The sequence below is a fragment of the Pomacea canaliculata genome, linkage group LG7 (genome assembly GCF_003073045.1).
Source record: "Pomacea canaliculata isolate SZHN2017 linkage group LG7, ASM307304v1, whole genome shotgun sequence".
In the NCBI taxonomy this organism is placed as follows: domain Eukaryota; kingdom Metazoa; phylum Mollusca; class Gastropoda; order Architaenioglossa; family Ampullariidae; genus Pomacea; species Pomacea canaliculata.
This window is the reverse complement of record NC_037596.1, coordinates 22,372,378-22,390,708: the sequence shown is the minus strand read 5'-3', so window position 1 is coordinate 22,390,708 and position 18,331 is coordinate 22,372,378. Positions and strand designations below refer to the sequence as shown.

Here is an 18,331-nt window from a genome sequence, read left to right as displayed (position 1 = left end):
TGACCTTAAGTATCTTCTTCATGTCGTCAAACATCGCCGCGAGGATGAAACTGATGTATAAATTGACAGAGACGAACACAAGAAGGCGTGTACAACCTGCTCTAAAGCCGATACACTGCTTTACACTAGTTTCCACTGTTCTCAGTTCGGCTCCAGTATGTGGACGCCGGCGATTGAGAACGACACTAAGGGGAAGTAAATCAAGATTTCAATTTGCACAGATATTTCAGTATCAAAGGTTATTCTAGTAAACTTAAGAGAAAACTATTTTATTTCTATTACTTCAATGAATTTCTAACTCGAGCGCGCAAGCACACACACGCACTATGTCTCATTCGCTTTTGAACAAATACAATCCCAAAGGAACTTTCAGTTTCCAAGCAATTTTACTTAGGCAGTGAAACACAATGAGCTGTCTTCATGACAATAATGATCATAGATGGCTGTGGATGTCATCTCTCTCTTGATGTAACTCTTGACTGCTGACGCGGCGTAAAATAGCAATAACCAAATTAATAACAAAAGAATATGCTAAAACACAGAATTTGTTGATCGACATCCTGAGTAAATGAAATATTCTCACACAATAGGTGTCCGAACTGTAAAAAAATGGCCTTTTCAAACCATTCATTGAGAACAGGGGAAATGTTGTCTAAAGAAATAATGAAATATGCTTTCAGCTACCAGACAGTTTTACAATGAAACAGAATGACACATGGTCCGTGCAATGATATACAGCTCATATCTAGCCAGCGGAATAATAAATAGGAAATGTGTATACTACAAGGCCCAGTAATAAAGGAAAACAGACTTGCTATTTAATAAATAATTCAATCAAGGCAGAAAAAGCTAAGATTAAACTTTTGTGTACAAAAAGTCAAATAAAGACTTCCAGAAAAGACCCACTGAAATATAATGAAAGCAATATAACATTAAAATTATGTACAGGAAACTTTTAACGAAATATAAAACTGAAGATTTTGTGCACAAGAGATGCGATGCACAAAACTTAAACTAACACCTTGCCCGGACGCACGAATACAAGTAGACAAAGAAAATTAAAACCTCGCCCTGATGCATATTTTACAAAGCAGGGACCGTAGTCATGGAGCAGAGGTAACCTTACGGTTAACTAACTAAAGGCAGAAACCGTTGAGGGATTCTTTAATTGGAAACAGGCCTTGACCTCGAAGTCCGATTGAAAATCCACAGGTCAGTGTCGCGTGCTGTTCGCGCAGTCATGTGACCCTATGGTCGTAGAGGATTGAGCGGCTAGAGTCCTCAGATATCTGAAGTCCAGATTTTTATTATAAAAAAATTGTTAAGTTTCCCCCAACCTACTTTACCTGCCCCAGCTCTGTTCGAAGCCAGGTACCCAGGGTAAATGGCTTGAACGCTGCCCTAACCAATAAGCTACCCGTTCCTCCAACACAGGGCTCACTAGGGCTGTGAACATTGAACGATTGTAAATGCGAGACTATGCATGTAGCTCTGTTTCATGACTGTGATCCCAAGAGATACTGAGGTATTCGAAAACTGGCGTATCACATCAATATCACATTACAATGACCTGTCCATCCGTTAATGCGTGTATACGTGTTACTTCACTGGGACCGAGAGAAGAACAATTATTTTATCGAATACATTTTTTTAAATGAGTGATCTGCAAAAAAGACATTTCCTTTAAACAAAGTTCACGCTTTGCACGTCTGACCTCCCAGTGTTGGTTACAGCTGACTGTGCACGTGAGTTTGGGTGTATTCGGGTAGGACAGACGTGGGTGTGTGAGCAGGCATCAGATGTTTCTGATACTGCGCAGTTCTGGTCAGGCAGGTGCTGGCAAGCATAGCATTAATGTCATGACATTGTTGTCCCGAGAAACTATTACACCCCATGCAGATGAGACAGATTCCTCTGAACAGTCCCATGACAGTTACATGGGAAGATAGTTGTGAAGTCAGTCGTTGCTCAGGGAGCAACATGACTAAGCAAGGAAAAAGCATCTCGTTTCCTTAGTTACAGATTGGTTTCAAGACCGATGCTCTAATGGTAAAGTAACATAAAGCAAGATCCACGGGGTGTGGACAATGGAGACACAACCCATTCCCTTGGTTTTTCCCCTTTTGTCGGGGCAAAGAGTTACTCTCCCTTCATAAATATGTTCGCTCCCTTCATAACTATGTTCTGGCCAAATATGTCGCCTGTGATTGTGTCATCTCAGTCAGAAGTCTGTGCCATCTAAGTCAGTGGTCAGGGACAAAAGCCATTTTATCAAAGCAAAGACATTTTCCAGTGAGCATCAGTGGTCTGCAAACCCTGTATTGTCCCAGAAACAATGGATGCTGTCATTAACGCCAACAAAAAAAAAAAAAAAGAAAGGTATGAGGAAGGAGGCGATTGCTCGCACCTTTAGTTGCAGGTGAAGGCTGTGAACACTAGTCGACAGTCACTAACGATGTAGCTGACCCAGTATAACTGCCATTAAACCGAACACAATATGCACTCGTTATTCACTTTATATAATTACAAGAATAAAATATTTAAAATTATTATTTGTGCAACAAAAATAGATCGTCTCTGACTGGCTTAAAATTACGTGTGTTTCAGCCAATGACTGTCTCCGTTTCTCCCCATATACGCCGGCCATTGCTGTTGATGGTACGGTAACACTCTCGAACATCGCTTCTTGTCTTTTTCAGGAAATGATTTGGTGCACGTACACTTAATGCGAAGCCTGCAGTCAGAAGAACACTCAGTTCAAGAAAACGAAAAAGTTTGTTCAATTCTTAAAAAGCGAAAAGGTTTCTTTATCCGTTAAAAAGCAAACAAGTGTGTTCAATCCTTCAAGAGTGAACAACTTTATTCAATCTTTAATAAGCAAACAAGTTAGTTAAATCCTAAACTTCAAATTCCAACTCTCTTTGCTTTTGATTTCTTTCAACTTCCGACATGTCTAATAAAATCTTGTCATGTAAGGATCAGATGCTTAACTTCATTATACAGCAGACGGGCAAGCCTTACCTGTACACAGTCATCTGCCCCATATGCAAGTTGTAGGGGTTGTATGTCACTTGGGATTCGTAGGTTCCAATGTCGCTAAGCTGGTGGTTGCTTTTCTTCAGGCATTCTTCTGTGATGCTGTGCTCGTAGGCATCGTGGTCCATCCCATAATAAGGATCTGCAAGGATTGATGAGATGTAGTTATAATAATTTATATATTATATTCATGCTGAGAGCATCAAAAAGCACAAAGAACCTCGGAAATGCAAAGGGGCGTAACTCACTATTGGGATCAAAGCGTTGCGTCTCTTTCTCCATGGCGTCCGCGATGCACGACTGGTCCTGCGGCAGGATGGCCTGCGTCTTGGCCGGAAAGAACCAGTAGGTGGCGAAGATGACGTCGACAGAATGGGGGAAATCCGGGTGGTCCGCGGGTAGGCTGCTGGGAGCCACGGTACCGGTGGACAGGAGGCGCTGCAGTCCATCGTCATCGTGTGGACCCACGTGACGTCTTCGCCGCCGACGCCGCTTCATGAACTTGGCCTTTGCCAGTGACTTCCTGTTGGTCGGTGTCTTCAACTGTCCAGAAGAGGGCGCCTGCTCCACCTCGTTCTCTGAAAAGTCTCCCACGCCAGGCGTCCTCGAGAAGTCGGGTGAAGAGCCCCTAAAACTCGAAAAGTCGGGCTTGTAGGGATCGTTGATCGCGGTTTTCTTCCCTTTGTCTAGTCGGGTGCCAAAGATCTCGCCCCTTTGGCCTTCACTGTCGTCGTAGCCGTGAGAGATCCTGGAGGTCAGGTGATCTGTCGCTTGGTTTACTTCATTAGTCAGGTGACCCCGACTGTTGTCCTGCACTGCTTCGGAGCTTGCGGCCCTTTCCCTGAAATTCCCATAACTGCCTGCTCCCTCCTGTGTCTTCCTGCGCAATGAGAAAGAGTTACCGGAAGGTAACCCAGTATTTCGCGGTTGACCCTGCATTCTATGATGCTGCGCGTGACCGAGCTTTCTATTTTTAGCTTGGTCGTCTTCTTCCCAGCCTACAGCAGTCTCTCTCGGCGTGTCAGCAAACGATGGCGCCACCTTTTGCTTCTCGGAATTTCTCCACCCAGCCAGAACATCAGGATTACGCTCTTCATCATTTTCATTTCCATCGGCATCTAAAAAGTTTCTTTTTTGAAAGTAGTTGCCGTACGGTTTGAATCTGTTTCCGTAGCCACGGTTGCTGTACGCTGTGTCATCGGATCCGTACCTATCTCTGGCGTCCGTTTGAGGGTAGTACTTGGAGTAGTCGTTCGGCTGGTTCAGCCCATAGGAATACTCCTGGTTGACAGAGGGAAAACCCTGGTTGACAGAGGGAAAACCCTGGTTGACAGAGGAGTCACTTCCGGGAAAAATGGAGTCAGCCAGGCCAGGGGGTAGGTCGTAAGGAGAGCTACCTTCGACAGTGAGCGGGTCGTTGTAGGCTGGAGCTTGCAGATGGCTCCGGGGAGCAGGGTAGTTTTGTGTCCTTGACCTTATCTCACTGTCTGGCGCACGCAGTGAACCCTTCTTTGCAGAGTGGGTAGGGCCTTCTGCTAAGGGTATTCCACTGTTCTGCGCGCTGTACGACTCCCGGGTAGACGAGAGCTGCTGTAGCTTTCCTGGAGAACGCTAGGGAAAAACAATCCAAGGTAAATATCGTTTTTTCTCATGCCAAGGACATTGTTTTGATATTAAATAAAGAACATTGTTAGGGACATGTCAGTAAAAAATATACAGTATTGCTTCACTTGAACTATATAGCATCTTGTTCTGTAGTTTCTGGAATGGAGAAAGGCAACACCTCCCGTACACCATCCAACATTCACTGTCCCCATGGCTACTCGGCTAGTGAGACTCTTTACCTTTTCCTTTACTTGTACTGCATTGCACAGTCTCTGCGTTTATTTATTTACCCTGAATTTAATGTTTTGAAACGGCGTTTTGCCACTTCAAATTTTCTAAAATTCCACAGAGGCTTATCTTCACCTACACCTGTCCAGCAACACACATCAAAGCTCACAAAACAATCTAGTGACCTAACAACACAAGCTCACGTGCGGCCCACCGTCAACGGTGGGTGGGGACACATCAGGGGGACTGGGTGTCTCCTGTCCCTGCTGGTACAGACGAAACTGCGGAAGGTGTTCGGGGTGACGCTGGAGGAAGTCGAGGGCCTCGGCTGTGGTGTTGACCCAGTCCTGTCTCTCCTGCCTCTTTCTGTCCTCTGAGAACGGAGATCAAAGGTCAAAAGTCACACTAACGACTTGCAGAAGGAAATGAGGGAAGGGTACTTGTGGGGTGGGGAGATGAATACTACTACAAAGGACCAAGAAGAGAATCCACCCCGTAAAGGGCCCCGTTGTTAAAATAACCTGCGAAGAAGTTAAAAAATGTTTAGAACAATTAAAAAGGTTTTTGTGAAGTCACTTCCAGTCTGTTTCATTTTGCTGGATCACTTTCGATCTCAAATATTATTTCACAACAAAATAAAATAGCTGAATGCCAATCTATCTATCTATTCCTCTTTGTGCATCAGGTTGCACATAAGGCCTCAACCAGAGTCCGCCACCGATGTCGATCGGCTGAAACACGCTCTAGGTGACCCCATGTCCAGCCTTTCCTTTCATCTCCTTTCCATGTTCTTCTCCAAGTTTCCTTTGGGCGGCCTCGTTTTCTTCGGCCGTCTGGAGTCCATCGTAGGGCGACTCTGGAAAGGTCTGCTGTCTGCTGGCGGAGCACATGTCCAATCCATCGCCAACGCCTTCGTTGAACCTGCGTGGTGATGGACTCGGTTTCACTTCTTCGGTGGAGTTCTTCGTTGGTGATGGTGTTTGGCCAAAAGATGTTAAGTATGCGCCTGAGGCATCTGTTTTGGAAGACGTCAAGCTTGTTACTGATGGTTTTGGTCATCTTCCAAGATTCTGATCCGTAAAGGAGGGTGCTGATCACATTTGACTTGAAGATTCTCAGCTTGATCTTCTGGCTGATGTTTTTTGCCTTCCATGTGCTCCTGAGTGAGGCAAAGGCCTGACTGGCTTTCGCCAGTCGGGCTCGAATCTCCACCTCCGCATCCCCGGTGTTTGACATTTTGGACCCAAGATAGGTGAAACTGTCAACTTCCTCAATCTCTTCTCCATTTAGTTTGATGCCGTCTTGGACTCTGGCGTTCACTCTCATACTGTTAGTTTTTTTTGTGCTGACCTTCAAGCCAAGGTTTCCAGCTGTTTCTGAGAAGGCCTTTGTTTTTTCCTGCATGTCTTGGTGCGGTGTGACAGCAGGGCAATGTCATCAGCAAAGTCAAGTCTTCCAGGCTGTTGTTGCTGTCATAGTCATGGTCCATCTGATCCCTCTCCTCTCGCTGTCGGTGGAAGTCTTCATGATCCAGTCCTTGGCCAGGATGAAGAGGAACGGCGACAGAATGCAGCCCTGCTTCACCCCGGTACTGACGTTTAAGGGGTCTGTGAGCTCCGTGTCACAGACAACCTGGGATTTGAAATCGCTGTACAGCATTGCAATGACCTGAACAAGTTTTGCAGGGACTCCGTAATGCCTCAGGATCTTCCATAAGGACTCGCGGTGGATGCTGTCAAAAGCCTTCTCCAGGTCGATGAAATTGATGTACAGCGGTGTGTTCCATTCGTTGCTCTGCTCCAGAATCTGTCGCAGAATGAAGATGTGTTCGGAGCAGGATCGCCCAGGGCGAAATCCTGCTTGCTGTGGTCGGAGGTCTTTCTCAAGAGTTGCCGTCAGTCTTGACAAAACAATCTTGCTGAAGACCTTGCGGTGAGGGAAAGAAGTGTTATGCCCCTCCAATTATTGCAGTCTCAAGATCTCCTTTCTTGGTAACTTGAAGATGAGCCCTGTTTCCACGCAACAGGGACCTGCCCTGATTCCCAATTTGCCTGAAGATTTCAGTCAGCTTGGGAGCTGTCACATTCACATCTGCTTTCAACATCTCTGCTGTTATTCCATCTGCCCTGGTGCTTTGCCACTCTTCATTGTCTTGACTGCTGCTGTCACTTCTTCCAGGCTTGGTGGGTCTGTGCAGATGTCAAGGTCTATAGCTGCTGGCTGGATGTCTGCAAGCTGAGGGGGATCTGGTCTGTTCAGAACTGACTCAAATGCTCCTCCAGCGCTGTAGTTTTTCTGCCTCTCCCTCGACGACATTACCGTTCACGTCTTTCACTGGCACATCACTGTTCTTAAACCGTTGTTTAGCTGTTTGTTTATCTTGTACAGTGTCTTCAGGTCATTTTACTTGCTGCATTTTCTGCTTCATCTGCCAGTTTCTCTATGTGATATCTTTTGTCGGTTCTTGTCATCCTCTTTACCTCTTTGTTCAGTTTTGCATATCTTTGTCTGTGTTGTTCCTTCAGGCGTTCAGATCTGGTGCTGTTGATTCTTTGTTTGGCTGACTTTCTCTCTTCTATCTTCTTCCATGTCTCTTCTCTGATCCACTGTTCTTTCTTTTTCCGTTGGAAGCCAGTATTTTCTCTCCTGATTCCTGTAAGACTCGATTGAAGTCGTCTAAGGTCATCTCTTGTTGGTCTCCTAGTGCCTGGAACCTGTTCTTTACTTCCATAGCAAAGGCCCTTTCGGTGGCTGGATTTTTTAGTTTGCCGGAGTCCACTCTCTGCTGACGTGCCTGTTTTCCTCGTGATCGACGCAGCTTCAGAGAAACTGTGGCTATCACAAGAGTGTGGTCACTGGCAATGTCTGCTCCTCTGTAGGCTCTAACATCTTGAAGTGAGCTCCTCCATTTTCGGTTGATGATGACATGGTCTATCTGGTTCTTTGTGATCCCATCTGGTGATGTCCATGTTGCCTTGTGGATGTCTTTGTGTGGAAGAGTGTGCCTCCAATCAGTAGGTTGTTTTCTTCACAAAAGTCTGCCAGTCTCTCTCCGTTGTCATTGATGCTTCCGATTCCATGTTTGCCCATGACATGCTCCCTGCAGGTGTTGTCACTTCCCACCTTGGCATTGAGATCACCGATGATGAGCAACATGTCGTGGGCTGGAACGCTTTCTGAGGCTGCTTGGAGCTGATCGTAAAAAGCATCCTTGTCTTCTGCTCAGAGTATTTGTTGGTGCATAGCAGGCTAGCACTGTCAGCTTGGTGTACTTGGAATGGAATCTTGCTCTCAAAAGCCTGGGTCCATAAGGCTTCCATTCCAGCAGTGCCTTTTCCGTTTTTCTTGTTGAGGAGTAGAGCTACTCCTTCTGAGTGCTGAGCGTCTGATCTTCCTGAGAACAAGATGGTATGTCCTGACGCTAGTCTCCTCTTTCCCGTGCCGGTCCATCTGACCTCACTGACTCCCAGGATGTCAAGTTGTAGTTGTCAAACTCCTTGACTAATTGGAGCATCCTGCCAGTCTGGTACAAGGTCTGGACGTTCCAGCACCCACCCTCAACTTCTGCTCGGCTTCAGTAAATCCGCTGTCGGGGCGCAGCTCCCTTTCGGGTTTGGCTGTCGTCCGTCATTAGTCAGTCTCCTGGTGTGCTTCATTACCTTCGCCATCTGTGACGAGTTCTCTGGTTTTAGTTTCTGTAACAGGATTTTTTTTACATGGTGGGGTTGTTAGCCCTACCACAACCTATTTTACCTCTAGGTGAGGTGTCCACCTTAGTCGCCTCTTACGACATGCCTGGCTGGATGGCAGGGACCCTATTCTTGCAATGCTTGCTAGGCAAGCATACCCCGGGGTCCCACAGGGGGCTGAATGCCAATGCAATCTAAGAATTCAAAAATGTGTACAGACTATCAGAATGGTTTACAAAGAAAGAAAAAAAATGATAGATCACGGGAAGGACAACAACAAGAATAACCCGGAAGTGTTACAGGAAAGACAGTTCTCACCAGAGTTGTAGATAGCAACTCCCGGCGCTTTTATATTTCTGCCGAAAGCTAAAATTCTGGTGAACCCTTTTGTCTTGAATCTGAGACGACAAAAATCGGACCGGCTTTTCTCGTGAACATTGGTACCTGAAACAAAATTCAGACATATTTTGTCAGTTGAGGTAAATCTGAGTTCTTATCTGCTTATCTTTCATCGTCATCGTCGTCACCACCACCATTACCACTATTAATCGAGTTTATTTTTTTTTAAATCTCACCTTTAAGAAAGTGATATTCGCCTCCTTCTCCTTCATGTTGGAGACAATCCGCCAACCAGTAAAGGAACAGGTCGTGACCTTTGCCCTCCATGGAGACGGTGAGAGGGGACGCCTGTGCCCCGACACTCATTTGTATGGGGTGGTCAAGCAGTTGCTGGCCCGTCCTGCCGTCCAGAACTGTCGTCTGGTACATGAGAAAACAGATGAAACAGGTGAAACATTTGAAACAGGTGCAAACGCCATCGATTCTGAGTTAAGGGGAGGACATTCCCACAACTTTGAACCTGTCGGAATTATTACTAATTTAGACCCTCGTCACCATCCAGCGCTACATTATTGGTTGTATAACAATGCAAACAATATTTACAACATTATGGCTTGAAATTCTAAAAAAAAAAATGCCATTTCTGTACAAAGAAACCTAACTCTGTTCTCTGTTCTAACTCTGTTCCGTGTTCAATATTCGTTTTGCTGCATTGTTTTATTTGTTTTTACATTATTTGCATTTCATTCATTTTTTGACACACATACGGGTCCCCAGCTGCTACGCTCGTGACGGAGATTCCTATCAACTCGCTATACCTGACCTGGCCTACAGTTTCGATTCGAGCCTCACCTGCTGAGCACGTCACGCTTACCTGTGCATGGTAATAGACAGGGAAACCTGGACCGTAGGCGAAGTTCACCATGAAGTCAGGAATGTCGTCGTCGTTGTAGAAGCCTGGGGCGGGTGTGCTGAATATTGAGACAACGGACAGTTATGGATGCTTAGTTATAACAGGTGTGCTACTACCTTTACCTAGCTACAGCAAACACACCTGGCTGCAAAACACACACACGTACTCGCACTCGCGCGCACACACACACAAACACACACACACACACACAAACAAGCACTCGCGAGCACACACACACAAACACACACACACACAAACAAGCACTCGCGAGCACACACACCGCTAAATTTTACTACAGACCGACAGGAGACTGTAAATCACCTGTAGGTCTCCGACTGGGGGAAGGTGATGTTCCAGATGATTTCATACGAAGCGCCATCAATGGCCACGACGGTTGAGTTGAAGGGGGAGATAATAATGTCGCGAACGCCATCACCCGTCAAATCCAGCAACACAGGTGGGGTCATCACACCCTTGAATGTGTCGGTGTACAGTGCACGCGCCTGACGACATAGTCACGTGACATTTAAAGCAACTCCACCATTAGTCCGTCTTTGAGAATCCTCAACATCTACAGGTGTGCAAAAAAAATTAAAGTCGGTTTGTCCAAAGTTTTCTTTATCTTTATCCGTTTGATCATTTTGGGCTTTTTTTCTACACACTCAGACACATTCTATACACCTCCTTTTTTACATACTACACACCCCACCTCTCCTCCAAAACACACACATGCACGCATGAAAGTAATCTACATCAGCGCTGACTCACCTTCATTATCTGCCCCTTGAGAAGATGGTCGACGGAGATCACCCACAGTGACCCCCCATGTGTCTCGCCCCCAGTCCCAAAGAGCACCATAGGTGTGCCGTCACTCTGCAGGTATACCTGAGGGGAGTAGTATGTCTCCTTGTTGTCTGGAACCCCCACCCACCTCAGTACCCTCCCAGTCCTCCCGCTCATCACCAGCAGCCGTCCGGACAGACGATAAGGACTACCTGCACCACAGGGGGCGTTAGTGCTACTTGCTGTCATGGTAACAAATCAGTCGCCGAACTCGGGGCGCTGTGTGTTCCAACATTGAATACACGACTGTGTAAGATACCGTCTCTTTCATTTTGTTTGTCTGTTTTCTCTCTGTCTCTTCATTCACACAACAACAACAACAACAATTACAGCAAAACAACAAAACTTCAAAAGACAATTTAACCGGAGGTAAATATTCCAAGAAAGAAAATTTTAAAAGTCTTGGCAGTCTGAACTCTACAGTAAGCGTTTGGGTTCTTTTTTTTTTTTCTCCCTTTTTTCTTTACCTGGGTCTTGCAGAGGGTCTCCACCATGGGCGACGATGACGTCAGGCACGTGATCGCCATCCAGGTCTGGCACCATCTGAGGGGTGTAGACGCCCATGATCTCGATCTTGGCCTCCTGAGGCACGAAGTCCCACAGCATCGTCCCCGACCTCCCGCTGATTGCTTGCATGGCCTGCGGACGGAAGGAAGCAGTCACGTGGGATCTGCGCGCTCATGTCACGAAGGTCGAGAGTCAAGCAAGCTCATGACGTCAGCGACCGTTTAATCGACCGTTGAAGACTGACGTCAACACCTAGCCTCATTCACGAGGTAGTGACGTCATGACTCCATAGAAGAGTGTAGGGTCTCTGAGGTCACTGGCTTCACGCGCTGTCCTTGTGTCTAGCGTTGTCATGACTACCGAGCATAGTTGAAAACTGAGGTCGAGGACTTACGCAATGTCTCTGCACGTGGCATGTTCACTGTAGATGCAGTTGTGTGCCGGGAAGAAAAATCGACTAAAATCTGCTGTTGTCAAATAAACAACAAGATGAAATATATCAAGTAACCGACACATTTTTAGAAAGTTTCGCAGAGAGAAGGATTGGTAGCTTCGCATAGCAAGTGGGTACCTCGAGATGAGTAAAACAAATGAAAAAGCACAAATGCAAGAGAAAATTCTTGCACAGGTACTCAGGCACTCAGAGCAAAAAGTCCCTTCTGGAAGGCTGGTCGGGGCAAAAAGTTGATAATAAATGAACTTTATTAATCCGCAAGGGAGAATTCAGATTCCTCATTCTAGCACTATACAGACAGAAGCATTCATATACATCTTGAAATAATTTCTTTCTCAACACAATAATAATACAATTGCAGACACACACACACAATACTCCCAGCAATAGATACTGATAATGTGTGTGTGTATTACAGATATATCGTCAGTGGTTCTTATAGTCTTATCGTGAGTAGTGTTGTTATCTCTAGCACTTTCCCTTCCTCCTTTTTTCCACTTCACCCACGATAATCGTTGTTATCGAATTACCCTGAAGACATGACGTAAATCGCTATTTTTGTCCAAAATCAGGGCACGACTCTGATCAGCCCTGAGGGCCAATCACCGCCATCGATCCTTGTTTCCAGAGACATTGCTTGTCTGTGGCAGAAAAACTGCATTTGCATTCCGACAGACACACGGCGGTGAGTGGGTGCTGGGGGGTAGCATGAACTTTCACCTCACGCTGTGATTAGTCAGTCTATCCGTGTCACAACTCTTCCTCCTTTAGCAAGATGGAGCACAGTTCTTTCCCAGGACGACCAGACACGATAGATGACATTTACAGGATTATTATATTCTGAGGAAAACATATTTCTGCCTCTTTTAGCAAGATGGAACACGGTTACTCCAAGTGCGATTTGCAAAAAGGATGACAACATTTCCAAGTCCCACCCCATTCCCCACCAGCATCGATCTTCAGCTTAATAGGATTATTTATGTTCTGAGAACAGCTGTGGACATTCCGGGTGCTTCAAAGAGCCCAGAAGACATTCTCTTAATCACGGTTTTTCCCCCTCTATCCTAATCGATAATTTCTACCAAGAACTGACTTCGTGCAGTAGCTGGGAAGAATTTTTAGCCACCCGTACCCCGTTATTTTAAGTCCAATGAAGGAAGTGATTCAGAACTAGTCGGCCTGTGTGTCCAGTTTCATCCTTACACTGTTCACAGACTTTTTCCACAGCTCACAGGTGTGACAGATTTACTTTTAATTCTTGCAAGATAGAAATATACCGAGAAGGACAGATAGGCTCTTGACAAAAGGTTCACTGACCCCAGCTCTTCCGGCGCCCAGGCAGTCCAGCACGCCGTCGTTGTCGAAGTCCACGTTGCACGTGACGGCGAATAACTCGTGCTGCGTGTAGTGACGCCACAGTTCCCTCCCCGTGGCCCCTTCCAACGCCAGCAGCCCGCCATGGCAAGGGTAAGTGCCGTTGAAGTAGATGTCACAGACGATTGGCGGGATGCTGTAGCCATCCACACCTGGTGGTAAAGGAAAGACAAAATGTTAGTCAGTGGAAAGTTCTCAGACACACGGAGAAACCGACAGGTAAACAGACAAAGGTAGCAAGCAGGTAGACGATGACCTGACCTAAAGGAACAACCAATGACATAAAAAAAATGTTTCTTACCTGTTGCGAAACCAAGGATGACATCCAGTACTCCGTCCTGATTGACGTCCACCAACCGAAAAGCCGATTCCGTTAATAGTTTGGGAAACCCAACCACCCACACGTCCTCCACTTCCACATTGTCACAGCCAACCAAAAGCTCGTCGTCAAGCCCTGAACTGAGGACGACCGCCTTGCCGCTCAGAAAGTCCTGGTCGGCTCCTTTGTGTCTGTTGAGCACATACAGGAGGAGGCTGAGAAGCCCGCCAAGAACGATCACCATGAGCAGGAAGTAGAGGACAGGCTTGCACACGGCGCCGCAGCGACAGTCCGGTCGTCGGCTCTTCACCCGGGTTCGCTGGCGCGGATGCATGAGGGGTTTGGAGGCCGTGCTAAGGCCCTCCAGCGACGTGTCGTCCACGAAGACATCGTCCTCGTCGTCGGACCCAGTGTCGCGGTAGCCTGGGCCGTTGTACTCGTGCAGACTGTAACCGTTACGCTGCGACTTGCGCTTGCCCCACAGAATGCGCACGGCCATCTTGCAGCATCACATGGAGGACCAGAAGGACTTGATGACTTTAGACTTCCGAAGCTGATCAGAAAGCGGTGGGTGGACTGGATTCTTCTAGAACAAGATGTCGAAAGAATTGCAAAGTATTTACTTCAACTTTCTAAGCGGTGCAGAGAACACAAATAAGAATAAACTGTAACCCAGTTCTCCAGCTGTTACAATGATTCATATCAATGATACAGTTCACTTCCCTAGACAGTTTCCTTTAAAGCCCTCGACACGTGTTTTCCCGGTCACCGCTCGTCTCAAAGTGCAGCCAGACCCGGCTTACAAAGATCACACAGATAAAACAAAGGAAAGAAAAATCTGGACTGAAAAATACATTCCTTAAAATCGAACAATCATTCAGATTTTAATTCACTATACTGCTAATTTAATAATTCCTATTACATTCAATCAAAAATTTTAAAAAGATTTAAAAAAATAAAAACTGAATAGAATAAAAATTAAATAATAATAAAAAGTTTCACTTGAATAATTTACACTCTTTTAACAAGTGTGGTCAGAACTTTACAAACATCATGTTCCTCCGTCCAGGCCAAGGACTCAAAACGGCAGCAAACCTTCCTCTCTTGCAAACATTCCTCTCTCTTGCAAACATTCCTCTCTCTTGCAAACATTCCTCTCTCTTGCAAACATTCCTCTCTCTTGCAAACATTCCCCTCTATTTCTCAGCCCAAATCTTTACAATGTATGACAGTGGAGTTTCTCAACCACGCCGTTACATTGAAAAACAACATGGCACACACCCACGCCAATCACTGGCTATCCACCCACCCTTTTCTCTTTGCTGCTGCCATCCAAACAATTAAAGAAAACTTCAGGTTTGTGAGAAATTGCTTCTGTAGCAAAAATAATTAACACCAGTTTTGCGACTGTCAATGTGACAGACAGAAAATGTTTATTTTGTGCTTCTTTCCTTTTCTCCTTTGCTCGCTATAATTTCTCGTTCTCATTTTTTCTCCCTCGTAGAGACACACACAATAGTATATGCTAATGGTACATTGTCCAGTCAAGCTTACTTTTGTGACCTCATGATAAATTAGGTTTTGATCGTTTTCGAAAACTCAGGTGAGAAGCAAGATGCTCAAAGGATCGAACCACATGAACAGAAGCACAGCGCCTTTAATGAACTAATCTCGCTTACTTTAAAATAATTTCGCACCTGGCTCACCTGTTATCCTCTCTTTCTACCCATCCATTGTCTCTCTCTCTTTCGCTCGCTCGCACTCTCGGTGGCTAATTCTGCGCTGTTGTCGATGTTGTCAACACATCCATCATTGCATGTGTTTCTCCTTGTTATCTCGACCGCACAGTTCCCGGTTAAACGACCTCTGCTCCATTCTCCACCCGGTACTTCACGGTGGACAGGTCGGTTTCCATAGGCCATCAGTCCACTATCGTCGGTAATCTCAGAGCCATTACACGAGCCAGAAATAACTCGTTGACACAGCCTGCCAGCAAGGCACGTGACTAATGACGTCACAGAGGCGAGAGGCTGGTTTACATAGGTCTTGAAAACTGGTCTCAAGGTAGCCGCTAAGTGGTGGTTGCAATAGTCGATTTGCTACTTTAAGACTCATTTTCCAGACCTCACACTCCAATGGCGACTTTTGTAAGTTAAACCAAAAAAAAAAAAAGTTTGACCTACGACCTCACATGAAGCCACCGCGAGGTTGAGGCAGAGATCTCACCATGGCCTGGCTGTACAGCACCGCTGCCATCAGTCTAATTATTTCTATTGCAAAGTGTTTTAACCTTTTATGTGTTCAGGATATGAACAAAGTATTGAGGTTTTATATGTGTTCTATAGGTGTTCATGTTTTATGTGTCAAGGTTCAATACGTACCTGGTCCTTAGAGTCAGTTCTTACTACTACAACCTGCTACTATTACCCACCACCTTGTTTTTAATTTCCTAATTGCGTTGCGACTACTGGCAAATGTGTTTATTTTTAACCGATTATTTTGATAAAAGGAAAACTAAACTTTTACACTCAAGGAAAAATAAAACCAGTCATTCGGCCATCTTCTGAAGCAAATGATCGATCGGTTTGGCAGTGAGTCTCTCTTACGCTCCTATGAAGCTGTCTTCGAATAAGTTTTGGGTAAGGAGAAAAAAAAAAAACATAATTTTTGGCAGAGACACAAATCCTTTTTCTGATTTTGTGCTTAGCGCAGTTTGGATCATAAGACCTCGCTTACCTTAAGTACAACATTAAAAACGAAGGTTAAAAACTCTCGATTGGAAACACTATTTGGAGACATTTTGTTGAACTATTTATAAAAGAAATTATGCGTTTTCTACTCAAGTATAATAACACTATCAATCAACGGATTTTCTCTGGAGCAGGACAGGGTTACACTTCTCATCTGACTGCTAGCAATGGCAACACCCTGTGATCAATATTGACCTTTGTTACAAAACAATATTTCCATTAATTATTTATAAGAATTTGTAAGGTTTCTCCGACCAAGACAAAACAAAAATATCGGACCACGGAAGTCTCATTCCCTACCTGTGTTGTTAGAGACAGAAAAACACTTCAGCTGCGACACTGTTCAGCTGGCAAGTCTGTCCAGCAAGGTGCTGAATGGAAACCGATGTCAGATGGGACATGGAAAGCAGATGTTTGAATATCATAGCTAAAGAGTCAAAAATAGTTTTCCAATATCTGCTCGAGTGTATTATGGGAACGTGTCATGTGTATGACTGTTGGTGTATGTGAAACAATTGAGCTTAAACAAATATTTGCTTTTGAGGAATGTAAAGCACAGTTGTCGGAGACAAAGAAGAGAGGTAGCATCTGTTTCACTTAATTAGGTAGGTGCATGACAATGAAGATATTCAACAGTCAGACAGGTAATATGCAGAGAAAATTAGGTACGTGCATGACAATGAAGGTCATCGACAGGTGGACAGGTAATATGCAGAGAAAACGCGGATTCGTCATGAGGAAGTGACGAGTTATAGGCCCTTTTACTCCCAAAGACGACTTTAAAGGTCAGAGCGAAAAGATACACAGTTGTTAAACCCAGATAATACAGTAGAACAACACAACAAACCCATTGTCAATGTTATTATGAAAGAAGATGGCATCATGGATGTGTATAGGTGGATTGTTGTCTGTCTGCCAAGACCAACACTTAGCCTCTTGCGAAGTGATCCGCTGTTAGTCTCGGCGAGCCTAAACAATGAATGTGACTAAACCGGAAGCTTTGTAGCCTAATGCCTCGTTTTAGGTGTTAATCTGAAATTGTGAATAAACCAGAAGCTTTTGTAGCCTAGTGCCTCGTTTTAGCAGTTAACTGAAAGAAATCGTCTGCCAGCAGTCCAGTAATACAAGTTCGTGATGGCACTGAACCAGGAGTGACATTACACAGGGTTCACAATAACTGTAGAAGAGTGACAGCATCACACAAGTATTACAGCATAACACACGATTATATCCTGCCATAAGAAACTGACAAACTCTACCTACACAATTCATGATTATAGAATCTGTTACAACACAGCATATTGAGTCATGTGTGGTCACAGACCAGTGATTCACAAGTGAAATATTTGTAAGAATGCACAATTTACGATCTCAAATATTGTAAGACAACACCCGACTCTCAAGCCTATTGCAATGATTGCTTCTGAAACCAAAGTATTGTACCCCTGCACACGATAGTCCACCCCAAGTATTGTAACTACAGGATTCTCAAGCGCAAGTTCCAGAGCAGACCCATAATTCTCAAGTAGTGTAATTATTCACACCAAACACATTTTCTTGTACAAGAATTGAAATAGTGCAACGATTTTCACAAGGCAAGGAATACATTTTGTCAGACCACAAACAGAGATCATCACAGCAATGGCTCCTGTGGCCCACAACACGCAAAGCCCAGACTGCGCTGGCGGGAGAAGCCGCCATGATCGCGAAGTTTTGCAGGCCGGAACTGGCGATCAATACACAGACAAACTCGCTTTGGTGCGTCTGCATTCATTCTTACCTGTCATGACAGGATCACAGACAGAATAATCCACAGCTGTCAACCATTTCTCTCTTTGCAGAGGCGGCGACGATGACTCTAACAGCTTCTGTCATTGTCGTCTGCTATCGATGATTGTCGAAGGAGCGACACTCATGCACGCGAGCTCAGAGGGTCGAAGTTTCTTTTGCTTTCTACATTCCAGTGCATCACACATGGCCGGTACAACGACACGAATTTATCTCACAATATCCTCAGAATCTTGCTTGAAGAGGTGTGCTGTGGCTGTTGTACTTGACTGCCATATGATGTCGCAGGAATCGTGCATCCAGAGCCATCAGCGCTGTCTTCTCTCGGCGTCCAGTCCTCAGTAGTCAGGGGGGATAACTGCCTCATCGAGGGCTGTGACGTCACGATCACGAGGCACTGGCACGGTTGTCATGGCGACGCGTCAGGAAAAAAAGAGAGAAAGGTTATCGTTTTCCGTTGAATGTTAATTCTACCCAGCCTTTTCG

General features: G+C 45.2%; 1 protein-coding gene across 3 annotated transcripts; it reads right to left on the bottom strand.

The window, feature by feature from the left end:
* Window positions 1-367: 367 nt before the first annotated feature.
* LOC112567976 lies at window positions 368-18,331 on the bottom strand. Of its 3 annotated transcripts, none has more exons than XM_025244932.1 (13): window positions 17,838-18,331; window positions 13,290-13,893; window positions 12,932-13,140; window positions 11,121-11,292; window positions 10,579-10,805; window positions 10,132-10,313; window positions 9,772-9,868; window positions 9,134-9,317; window positions 8,877-9,002; window positions 5,073-5,242; window positions 3,285-4,647; window positions 3,022-3,178; window positions 368-2,734 (listed from the first exon to the last, which is right to left on the bottom strand). In XM_025244932.1, the coding sequence occupies exons 2-13, from the start codon at window positions 13,804-13,806 to the stop codon at window positions 2,593-2,595; spliced, it is 3,546 nt and encodes a 1,181-aa protein (XP_025100717.1). In that variant the 5' UTR covers window positions 13,807-13,893; window positions 17,838-18,331; the 3' UTR covers window positions 368-2,592. The 3 variants fall into 3 exon arrangements, with proteins under 3 accessions (XP_025100717.1, XP_025100719.1, XP_025100718.1); XM_025244934.1 differs by having other exon boundaries at window positions 13,290-13,890; XM_025244933.1 differs by lacking the exon at window positions 17,838-18,331 and adding an exon at window positions 15,014-15,262.

What these genes read in the sequence shown, in the direction of transcription:
- LOC112567976 (XM_025244932.1), bottom strand. Translation starts at nt 13,806, where the DNA reads ATGGCCGTGCGCATTCTGTGGGGCAAGCGCAAGTCGCAGCGTAACGGT. An exon ending in CGAATATCACTTTCTTAAAG is followed by an intron (nt 9,003 to 9,133) that starts GTGAGATTTAAA and finishes ATTTTGTTTCAG; the next exon opens with GTACCAATGTTCACGAGAAA. An exon ending in GCAACGCTTTGATCCCAATA is followed by an intron (nt 3,179 to 3,284) that starts GTGAGTTACGCC and finishes CAATCCTTGCAG; the next exon opens with ATCCTTATTATGGGATGGAC.